The sequence below is a fragment of the Labrus mixtus genome, chromosome 15, assembly GCF_963584025.1.
Source record: "Labrus mixtus chromosome 15, fLabMix1.1, whole genome shotgun sequence".
Classification (NCBI taxonomy): Eukaryota; Metazoa; Chordata; class Actinopteri; order Labriformes; family Labridae; genus Labrus; species Labrus mixtus.
In genome coordinates this window covers 14,045,366-14,057,285 of record NC_083626.1, presented here as the reverse complement: position 1 = coordinate 14,057,285, position 11,920 = coordinate 14,045,366, and the positions used below count along the sequence as shown (strand labels likewise).

The following is an 11,920-nucleotide window of genomic DNA, read 5'->3' as shown; positions in this document are numbered from 1 at the left end:
GTAGTGGGTCCAAAGGCAAGAGCTGAAAAACACAGCGCCCAAAATGAGTCTGTGGCTCTAGAGTTGGTATAAGCTACTGCATACGGTGTATTGATGGTACAGAGGGGGGATCAAAAATGCTCTGCACATCAGTGATTCTGTTTATCAAGCGAGGGAGAATATTCGCTCTTCCCTACATTTCCTGTATTCTTTGTCCTCATTCTACAATCAAGCCCTACGAGCTATACTACATGAAAATCAGCTATGTACTTGTTCAGGTATGTACTAACTCCTTTAGAAAAAAGTGGGAAAAGAATGAACTTTGAGATAAAAGTGAAGTTTTAATGAATGCATGGTCTACATACTGGAATGCATAGTCTGTTACCATGCAACACATCAGCTCCAGAGCTATTCCTGTGGAGGATTTTCATCTCCCCTCATGTCTGTATCCTCCCTCCCCTAGCTGTTTCTTCTTCTTCCTGTTTCTCTTCTCTCCTACTCACAGATTCCTGGGTTTTTGATTCACAGATGCTTGGGGAGTGCCTTTGATAAGTAAATATACATTTTTTTCCACAGTTGCTCTGCTGCCTGCCTGCTTCCTGACTGTGGAAGGCTTAGAGGCACTTTTTTTATGACAGGAATCAGTGTGCCACACTGCTACTATTTCAAGGTTTAGTGTCTCCCTCACTCTCTTATTGTTGACATGGCCTTTGATGTTCAAAGAGCTCTCGAGGGGAGACAAAATATTCATGGATCCACACTGTCTTAACTAAAGTCTTAAATCATTTATATCATTCCTTTATTTCACAGTAATTGTCGTTATGGGTTTAAAAACACTATTTTCAATCATGCCAATAAAAGAGTTAGGAGGGCAGACAAGGAATTCTGGTGCTGTTGGTTTAGGCATGTAAAGTATTTGTCTTGAAAAGACAAAGAATGCAAGAAATTATCCAGATGTGTTCATATTTTTTCATTATCCCAGTGTATCATATCATATATTGCATTGTATCATTTACATTTTGAATCTGATAATAATTACCCTGGAATTTATTACTAAAATATGTATTAGAGTCCCAGATACGTTTCTCTTTTACGACAATAAAGTGAATGGCAGGGTATGGTATCATACTGTATGGTATCATATGGTATCATGTGGGGTGGTATGGTATCCTTTTATAGTTTATCATTATTACATTTTGAATCTGAAAACAATTTCCCTCGAGATAAACTCTTAGATTCTTTTTGTTGTGCCTTGGGTTTGTGAGATGTATCCAATATGCACTGCTAAGCCTGCTTCATTTCTTCTTGTGGGTTATTGTTCTAGATTGTAATAACCCAACAAATAATGTTTTTCTGAAACCGGGACACCAGTTAGGCTAAGAATATGTAAATGTGTTCTGACTCACACTGATTTATGTGTCACAGGAGGACATGCTGCAGCAGCAATGGTTACTCACACAACATAGTCAACTCTTGCTATAATTATCTGACATGATTAAGCTCTCTGTTTACTCTGCTGATAAACCGCTGAGTGTGCTGTTTGTTGCCATAAGGTGCAGCTGTTCTGTTTGTTAATTGTAAGAGCTCCAGCTAAGCCCTGTGGAAGTGTGACGTCTCATCACCAACAAACCACAGGTGAGGACAGGTGCTCGCTACGTAACCATCTTCCCACACTTAACCTTGAGACATTAAAAAAAGAATTCACTTGTTTGAGATTGCTTTACTTGTCTGGTAGATCTGCAGGTTTAATCGTCTATGGATCTCTGCACGAATGCTCTAGAACAAGAAATGGTTACATCACATATGGATGAATAAAATATTTGTGCAAACCACAATATCTGTAAGGATGCCATGCAGCTGCAGCAGAGGGAGCTTTTTCAGCATATTCTTGGGTTAAGCATTATACAATCTACAACTGTGCAAGCACACATTTTTCATGCGCTATAGTCCATATCCAATGTGAAGGCTTAAAAGCTTGTGCACAGGATCATTCCTCGGAACATTGTTGAAATAATAATGACCCTTTCTTGGCCGCATTGAAACAAATGTTAACACTGATTGCATAAGTCCTCCTCTAGTACAAGTGTGAATACATGACGATGGAATCCACACAGGAAATCCATTAGATATTTATTTAATGTGCAATTCTGAATTCATTTAAAATGTACACAACAGACTGTACTCAACATTCGCTTAAACGCCCTACTTGATGATTCATTTGAATGAAAATAAATGGGCTTTTTGCTTTAACACCATTACAATAAATTGTGCTCCAAGAGAAAACTCTTCAAATGACCCCAATATCACTTTTGTAAGAGACTTTTCAGAACATGTGGAGACAAGGCGTGGAGGAAACAGTTTTCCACTTAAAAGACTCCGTACAACTGCTGCAGATGTTCAGAAGAAAGACTGACCTTGGGTTGAGATTCTTGTTTGTAAAACGATAAAAAGGTCGGGCTAGTTGCCATGACAGCCAAAGCTAATTGCTCATACACCAGGCAGTGTGGAAGTGCATACCAAGGCTGAGGATGCAGACAGGAAGGGTTAGTTTAGTTCTTCTTCAATGCACCCAGAAAATATTTCAATTGCAGTTTTAACATGAATCTGACTACAAGGTGCTTGATACAGACAAAAGATATGTATATGAGTGTGATAAATACACCGATAACAACACTGATAAAGTATGTAGAGGCTATAGATAAATTGTTTTAATGTATTGAAGAGAGGACAGATGGTGGAGCTGCTATTCTCCCATCCAGGAGAAGCGCCTTTGTCGGCAATGACAAACAGCTTGAGCCAAGAAGTGCCCAGCTCTGCTGTTGTATCCTGTTGGTGAAGTCAGTAAATCTGTCAGTCACTTAGAAAAGAAAGCAGAAAGAGTCTGTTATGTTAAATCAGGCAGACAAAAAGCCATGTAGCCCCAGCCACGAATCAGACAACAGAATGTGAAAAACTGCCTTGACAAACACACACACACACACACACACAAACACACAGACTCACACAAGTATTCACTAGTGCCTTTCCTTGCGTACTGTATGCACAGATGCAGTCAAGGGCACCCAGACAAAAGCCACAGAAGTACAAGCACCCACACACCCACAGTCACGTCCCTGTTCTTAAGCAAACAGCCTTGGGCCCAGTGAATGAGCATGTCAGCGGTGCGACGGTGTGGGCTGAAAATCTGTCACACAAAGCCTCTTCCTGTCCATGTACCTAACACACAAACAGCCTGAAATATCCATGTTTGTCCATTATTATTTTGATACATGAAGAGTAATAATTCCATGAAGCAGATACGTCTTTATCCCTGTCAAATTTGTATTTAAAAGAGGGTGAAGATTAAAAACATATAGCTTCAAAGGCATGCAAAAGTAGGCTCCTTCTGTTGGAGGTGATCCTCATTACAGTGAAGGGAGACAGAGAGCAGAGTGTGCCCTGCACCAGGAGAGACAGGTTTGTCTGGGATTGGGTGCCTGTGGCAGCAGAGGATGAGAGGATGTGGAGGCAGACAGGCAGGCAGGCAGGCGGGCAGGCAGGTGATGTGCCTGGGTTCTCCCCACAGCCGGAGCCTCTCTAATTAAGGAGCGCAGTGGGGAGAAAGGGCGACAACAACAGCTCTGCATTGTCACACGATGATCTTCTTATCATCTCTCGTAGCACAACAGTGCACGTCTCTTGTCTGATGGGTATGCATTTTCCTGTGTGTTTCTTGAGCAGTTGTGTAGTCACACCCAGAGAGTCGGGGTTCTATTTTCAGAGCCTGAGAGAAGAATATTAAAGTCATCCCGCAACAGCAGACAAGAGCAACGCTTGATGGAAATCAACCAAAGAAGCTACAAAAGCAGCTTTCTTAATCCGTACACTGAGACCTCATTCCCACTCTGTCATCAATCCATTTTTATAGAGGAGGCTTGTCACTAGCTATTTAAATGGATGCATGATTAATCCACCCGCAACATTGCTCTACATATTCATTGATACACACTTATATCTAGTTCCATTACTGTAATTCTGCACCCCTATGTCCAGCTGGGCATGAAAGGTACTGAGGCAAAAAGGTTATTTAATTTATATATGAGTTCTTGACCCGTGGACTTAACTATTATTAGTGAATATGCAAATTAAAAAATGGAGGCCCATGTCATTTTATTTCTAGTTTAATCAGGTATACAATTTTCATTTGAATCAAACATGCCTGAAGAAATACACTCAGATCAGAGGGTTTTATTTCTATTGGAAACACTCTTCTCCTTCATGTTATATTTTTATGTTCAAATGTAGGTTACATGCACTGAACTGAAAGGGGATTTTGACATTGTAGACATGTTAGTCATATTGCAAGAGATCCTCCCTGTCTGCTGAGTATGTTCATTGCTCCAGTCTGTCACTATGTAAACGGCATGCTTATATGGAACAAAAAGTTCATGCAGTTGTGCATGTTTCCCATTCAATCAGAACAGCAGAAAGGAAAATGATTGGAGAGAAAGCCTGTCAACTACAGACAATTAATAGGAAATGGTTAAAGGGCTGAGAGAGGAAAGGGATGTCGATGTGAAATGCTCGGGCTGGGTTGATGAATTATGGGAGAAAAGGCGAGAAGGGGGAGGTTGGGAGGATGCTACGTTTGACCAGATGGGTCTTGGTCTGTGAGAGCAGCAGATGCCCTGGCATCCTATAAGCCACAGAAATGCCCCCAGCAGCTAATCACCAATGGGCTAAAGAGGCCCAGGCCAGTAGCTGCCTAGTCACATAGGCACTTTTTCTGATGAAATATGAACACTGGGGGTTAAAGATATTCCCTGGTCCTATAACTCAGTACTGTTGTAAAAGATCAGCTCGTAGTATTATTTTGATTCAGTTGTAATTTGTTAATGGGAGCCGATCATAAGGCCAAAATATAAAGAGAAATAAAAGCTTGTGTGGCCTGCTTTGCTGAATTGAGACAAAGAAGTGGTTGTCTCCTTGCAAAATATTCTGATTAATTTGTACTGGTATTGCTGGGAAATCTTTGAATTATTTAGCTTTTATCAACCTTTATTTTGAAAATGTGTCTGTCTGCCAATGTTATTCCTTTATTTTGAAAATGTATCCATCTGTACATGTATAATCTCTACCAGTATGTGTGCTACTATTAGAAGCCAAGTGATAATAGTATCGTTAATCACAATACAAAAAGTGATAAGTCACTGCTGCTAACTTCCCAAAGCATAATAGAAACACATGACTCATCATCTACAGAGGATGATCTTCTCCTCTCATCGATTAGTGTGAGGAGTTTTGGGAGGTACTGTGCCACTGTTGGGCTGTAACGATGATACAGATGCATAACAAGTGGACGCTATCATAGGCTTCTTCCAGGAGAGCATCGCCCTCTAGTGGTCAATGGCTGGAAAAAATAAACGCTGATTTTTGTACTAATGGAGCTTGATGCCTGGTCTCTCCTGACACTTCTTTTCTGTAACAATTCTTTTAATACAGTATGTTGACTTCTGCCATGTAAATAATGAATATGATAAATGTGCTATAGGATAAGACCAGCAGTATTCTTTATGGCTTTATTATGATCAACATATCCCATAAAAGAACAAAAACAAAACTCTGCTCTGTGAATACTTTCTAACTTTGTTGGTCCTCTGCACCATAAACTATTAACAGAAGCAGTATTATGTATATTAAAAATGTAAAATATAAAAATTACAGTGACCAAGTACATTCCAATGAATAACATGTAATCCATTGAATTTCCTTTATAGGGATCCAATCAAGTTTGTTAAATGAATGTTAGGCCAAGGATATGGAGGACAAGAAAGCATCAAAACAAGGGGTAGAGAAACACTTCAAAGAGACGCACTCAGATCCAGGAAAGAACAAAGAAATAGGCCTTCCTCCTGATTTACATCTGTTAGGAAACAAAGAGTTTAATATAGAAATTAGGCCGCCTAGGTGGAAGGAAGTTGAGGCTGTAGTAAGATGAGCAAAGGCTTCTTCTGAACCAGAGCCAAATGGAGTCCACCTGATGGACTAACATTCTTGTAGAGATTACTAAGAGTGGTATGGGTGTAACGAATAATACCGCCGAGGTGTAGAGCAGGGGGAATCCTAAGGCCAAGGTGCAAGAGTCTACAGTTTCCGAATATATCAATGAATGTAGAAGGTAATATTTTCTCTTAGTAAAGTTGCACAGATGCTAGCAAACTATTTAGAAAGGTGCAGCTGAAATGTTTCAAAAGGCTACGTACAAATAACAAGCCTTAATGCTCAATTCAGATTTTTTTTGTTTGATTGGCTGTTCACATGACATTTATAAATGTGGCCTGTAACAGACTCTCATGTGAACTGGTCATGGTTCTGAACTGACCTGTATGTGCAGAAGAACAAAGGTTGATGTGTGGAAGAAAATCTATTTCCAACCCTTTTTTCGAGAATGTTGTTGTGTATGAGAGCCCACATCACAAAGGTGGCAGGATAATCTACAACATCCTGCGGAAAAAAAGCACCATCGTTTGTGATAATCAAGGTTACTTCAGGGTTAACTCTGTCTTTTTTAGTACTATGAAGGTGGTTCACTTTCTACTGGCATGAACCGCCATGGTAACTCGTGCTGAACACCTAACCTGCTCTGCAGCATTTTATGTTCGAGATAGAGATCAACTTGTATAAAACTCTGATCAGTCAGAACGCTGAGATAGTCAGAGGTGACGATGCAGAGAGACCGCAAAACCACACTGTCTATCCTGTGTGAATTGTAGTCTAAAATAAGACCATGAAAGATATTTAATTAAATATTTAGGCTACAGTTATCATCCTACAACTGAGACTAATCAAAGCACTGAAGCCTTGTTCTTTTTTTTTTTTTTTACATAAAAATAAGTGTTAGCAGTTTGGAAAATCCCCTGGACTTGTGTGGCCACTGTCAGTTTATGAAGTACAGATGGTAACGAAGGCGGAAAGACTTGTGAGGTTGGTTCAAGTGTGCGAAGGCCAGGACAGAGTTGTTGCTATCAGGGAGCAAAGACGTGGGAATTAGTAATTTGGTCCCAAAAAACTAGACGGAGGAAATGGAACCCAAGACGTGCAGTACAGGAAGCAGGAGCTCTTACAGGGCATACAGAGATTGCAGGTATCATGCAAGAAGGCCAGAGGGGCTTTTCTCATGCAGACTGGCGTGGAACAGGTCCTCATTAAAGAAGGAAGTTGGAAGTGGAGCAGGTATGTCGACAAGAGAAAGTTGTTAAATGTTCAAAGGCTGTGGCCAGCAGAGATAGTGAAAAAACTGGAGTAAAAACAAGTGTTGTGTTTATATTTTTGTTCGTTGTATATCCTTTGATCTACCATTTATCTATAATACATACACAATATCTCCTTAGGAAACTTGAACTAACCATTTTTATACATAAAAAAACAGCTAACAAACTTAATATTTGACGTTACAGTTTGTGTTTTACTCAACTTAATCCTTATGATTCATGACTCATCTGTTTTTAACAATCTTTTTCTGTCAATTGTAAAGCAAAACAAGCGAAGGCTGTTTCTGACCTGTTCTGCCTCGTATGTATGCTTTCTGTGTACAAGTGGTATAGAAGATGATATCTGGTTAACATGACGATCAGAAGTAAAACCCCTTTCACTAACCTACTGTAGCATAATCTTTCTTTCTATAAGAAATTGCATTATGTGTATTATATCTTTTTTTTACGTTGTCAGATGACAGTTGAAAAAAACGTTCATGTCTCAATAAAAATAATTCCATAACTCTAAAAAGTGCAAATACTTAAACTCCATACTTGAAGTTAGAAAAAGTGCAACAATTAAATCAGAAACTTAATTCTAAAAAACAAGGCAATACTTCAAGTATTTGAAGAAGTGCTGCGACTGTCTTCATCCATCAGTCGTCCTCGGTCACTCCTTTTAGACGAAGCTCCTCTTGAACCCTGAACAAATATTTTGGGTCTGGATATCCAAAACTGGAAATGTGAAAAGAAGAAGAACCAAAAATGATCACTTCACAATCTCATCACTCTCAAATGTACTTTTTATAGAAGCAAACTGGAAGTGTTCCCAAACTAAACGTGAAACTAGGATGGTTACTTGCTGAATAAAAAACACTGTTCAGAAAAGATGATATATTACAAACTATACTACGAGTAGTGCCATGGCAAAAACCAAAATAAAAAACAATATTAGTTTTATTGTGCAATTGCACATGACAGCAACATTGTACAGTAAGTGTCTGCTGAACTTTACACTTAAAGACACACACACCTATTTATCAAGCTTTGTTTGTCCACTCAGTGCTACAGTCTATACATGGAAACCACATGTATCATGCTTCTAGCCTTTCTTACAATAAGTTACTATAGAAAATATTTGAATAGTTTTTAGGCTGTTGTATGCTTTTGTGTTTTTTTTTTTTTTTGTGTAACCAGTGTTTGGAAACGCTGTGTGCTACACTATATGCTTTAACCCAACCAGGGACAGTGAGGGTCCCCGGTCTCTGGTAAGGAGCTGAAAGTTTGCGAACCCCTGGTGTAGACGATGCACTGCTAAGCATATGCTGTAATGTTTTCTCACATTCACTTCTCCCACTTGACTAAATAGACGTTTGACCTGTCACAAGTCTAATTTAGGAGCGGGTCAGTGTTAAAACCCCCATCAAAGATGTCAGAGGAGTGTGAACTTTCTCTCTGGGGAAGATGTTATACCTTAGCACTGTCATTGAAAGCATGCTAGTATTAGCACTTGGCTAAATGGCTAAAGTGAATCCTAATGTTGTTTCTTTATACCTGAGTTATACAAGGCTTCAATGCATATGTATGGGTTTGCATTCATTCAAATCTTTACCTGATAAGGTTATATAAGAGAAGCCTGATATAAAACTGCAATTTACTGTCTTTCCGGCATGTTGCAACCTCTGCATTATCCAACAAGACTAATAACAGGAATAAACGGGATTGCTGTCTTAACAATAATGTGTTTACCATTGTGGACCACCTTCCATGTTGGTCTTGTGGTGAATGTCATTCCAGGTGATGACGTTGTTGAGGCCAGTGGTTACAGATTGTCCAACGGTGAAGGTCAGTCTCCTGTCGAAGGCTTTCCTCAGCAGTCTCAGGACTTTCTCACCCTCCTCACAGGCTGGCAGGAAGGCTGTACGCGAGGTCCTGCTGTATCTCACTCCAGGGTTTGGATGCTCAGGCTGTGACATTATAAACAATAACAAGTTACATAAAACAAGTTACATACAGTGATCTACAGTTGTAAGCTATTTGTGGGAAAATAAAATCCATCCAAATAAAATTCTCCCTTCAAATTTTAAAATACATAACCAATAACAAAGTCATTGATGGATTTTGTAACGTTAAGTCTCTTTTACAGGTTAGCATCTATAGCTCATTCTTATAACTCTCTAGTGAAGTTGAACAAAGAGGGATTTGTGGATTTGTCTCAACAGCAGCAATTGAAAAGAAAAAGTAGATTAATACAGCCACAAGGAGTCAGCGCTCAGCTTATAGCTTAAAGAGCCAATACTGCATCTGAAATACTCCCGACTACAGAAATGCTCCCACAAACATAAGGCACATCATAAGCTTAAAGACGCCTTCAGTGTAACACAACATCCAAAAATATAACCATTTTTTTCTCAATGTCCCTCTCCCACCCACACATCTCTTCCCTGAATTGTGACCTGCAGAATATTTTAAATACCTGCTTCCTTTCCTTTTTTTTTTTTTAAACCCACAGCTTCCATTAGACCCCCTAAAAGGCACATCTCTGTTTAATGTATTCTTTTTTTGGTCATACACACACATAAACACGTTGTTCCTGCCACCTTTATGATGTGGGCTGGTTTGTCAAACATAGAAATATGCTCTATTATGGGTTGGAAATAGATTTTTTCCCCCCACATATCAAATGCATTCAGAGAGCTAAAGAAAATTCAGGCACTTATTGATTTGGTGACTGACTGAAAATTAATTGTCAACAAATAATCAATCAATCCATTCAGATCTTTTTTGTCTGCTAAGCTTGTCCTATGTGAAGCTGCTTTTCTTTGTTCTGTATAATTATTCATTATGATTTTTTATTTTTCACGGTTATCAATTTTTAGTTATTATGAACTGATTATCTTGTACATTTTTATTTGAGTTCATCTGACAAACAAGGTATGTAACGGAGGAGTGCCGATAGCCTAGCGGTTGTGACACGCGCCCATGCGCAGAGGCTGTGGTCCTTGTCGCAGCGGCCGTGGGTTCAAATCCAACCACAGCCCTTTGCTGCATGTCATCTCCCCATTCTCTCCTCCCAACAATTCATGTCTCTCTTCGGCTGTATCAGCTTTAAGATATGTTGCGGCTATGTAACCTTGAACTGGCTACCGTGTACATGTAGGACTTCTCCCACTGTTTTTGACATAACAAACACAGAAAGAATTTCCTGTGTAATATAAATACATAGATACAAGTAAATAATCAACAGATCAATAGTAAAAACAGGCCCAAGATCTAAATAGCCCAAGTTAACAGTTGTTAGATTTCAAGGAAGTCTGATCTTTGAGTGACATTAATATGAACAGAAACATTTTTGTCAGTAGGTATATGAAAAAAAAGAATCACCCTGCAGCAAATGATCCAAGACATGGTAAATAGCCTTATCATAATGTACCATTTAAAACAGTTGGCTATAGCCTGTAGATATAGTCTAATAAATGACATGTGTTGGGGGGAAATATTCATTAAACCGTGTCCTCTGAATAGCATATCTTAGTTGTTGTCCTCCTTCACTTCAACACTGTTTCTATGCCAACGAAAGGATGCACCTCTTAAATTCCATCCTCTTCTGTAGCAGCATGTGTATGTTATACTCAGGCCCGCCCAGTTAAGTTCGGTCCTATCATTTAAAAAGAGGGGTGGGGTGGGGGGTACATTTTGAAGCAGGCTGCATTGCCCCCCCCCCCCTTATGCTTGGCCCCAGAAAGCTTTCCCCTCTTTAACCTTTGGGCCGCCTTGTAGGCCTACAGTATATACTCTCATAACTATTACACAATGGATGTTTCTTTAGGCTACAACAAAGTAGGCTACAGAAAAATTAAAATGAATCCCTTTCGACCTTTACTTGTGAGGTGAAGAAGAGACATTTGGATTATGACCAATCTTTAATCCGGATATTAGGGTTATCGAATTGTAATCATAAACAAACAGCGCCCACTGGCGGACAGCTGGCATTTCACATGCAACTGTCGGTACTGAATGCTATTCGCCTACTCATGGGGGCTTATAGCTGCAGTTAAAAGTGTCAGCCTCACCCCTTGAATCCCTGCTGGGAAGCTGTACTGTATGACAATTGTCCCACAGTCTTCAAAGCCAGGTAAGCGCTGCCAGCTGCGGGACACCGTCATTGTGCCTTCCGGCTGGGTTCCCGTGTACTCTCCGTAGTAAGTGTTGCATATTGGACAAGCAGGCTTCAACTTGAAAAGCGAGTCGATACATTCTGAGCAAAAAGAGTGGCGGCACTTCAAGGATTTCATCTCTTGAATCTTGTCCAAGCAAATTGAGCAGTCTTCCTTAACTTCAGGGACTACTTTGGAGTGATTATTTGATGTGTTTTCCATTATTTCCCAGTAGCCCATGTGACGACAAATACGTCTTCGTTGTCTTTCCGTGTATGAGTCGTCGGCTACAATAACGTTGGTAGGTTTTCCGAGATATGTGGCGTCAAAATAAGGAAAGTATGCTACCAGCTCATTTTCATTGGGTGATGCACATTTCAGGAAGTGGTTCCGACCCTGACTTCTGATTGGTTGGACTTTAATATCGGTTGTTTTGGCTCTGAAAATGTATTTCTAGAGAAGACTGACTAATTAAATGTTCCTAGATAAGTCTAGTAAAATTTAAGAAGATTTACCAATTTTTTTTAGGTTATTGTATATACTTCTTAATTA

General features: G+C 39.6%; 1 protein-coding gene and 1 long non-coding RNA gene across 2 annotated transcripts; one reads left to right on the top strand and one right to left on the bottom strand.

Annotated features, from left to right (window-relative positions):
• The first annotated feature begins 7,377 nt into the window (after positions 1–7,377).
• Positions 7,378–7,690, top strand: LOC132990373 (uncharacterized). Its single transcript, XR_009676055.1, has 2 exons — positions 7,378–7,509; positions 7,555–7,690. It is a non-coding gene; the product is annotated as an uncharacterized LOC132990373 (long non-coding RNA).
• On the bottom strand, positions 7,563–11,715 carry LOC132990372 (probable E3 ubiquitin-protein ligase DTX3). The gene is made up of 3 exons (XM_061058612.1): positions 11,285–11,715; positions 8,961–9,178; positions 7,563–7,946 (listed from the first exon to the last, which is right to left on the bottom strand). Exons 1-3 carry the CDS (start codon positions 11,606–11,608, stop codon positions 7,868–7,870), a joined length of 621 nt encoding a protein of 206 aa, XP_060914595.1. The 5' UTR covers positions 11,609–11,715; the 3' UTR covers positions 7,563–7,867.
• Positions 11,716–11,920: the final 205 nt, after the last annotated feature.

Bases quoted from the DNA above. Each gene is read 5' to 3' on its own strand.
- LOC132990372 (XM_061058612.1), bottom strand. From the start codon at position 11,608: ATGGGCTACTGGGAAATAATGGAAAACACATCAAATAATCACTCCAAA. The intron at 9,179-11,284 runs GTGAGGCTGACA...ATAATGTCACAG, and splicing joins TCCCAGCAGGGATTCAAGGG to CCTGAGCATCCAAACCCTGG. The intron at 7,947-8,960 runs GTAAACACATTA...TCACATTTCCAG, and splicing joins ATGGAAGGTGGTCCACAATG to TTTTGGATATCCAGACCCAA.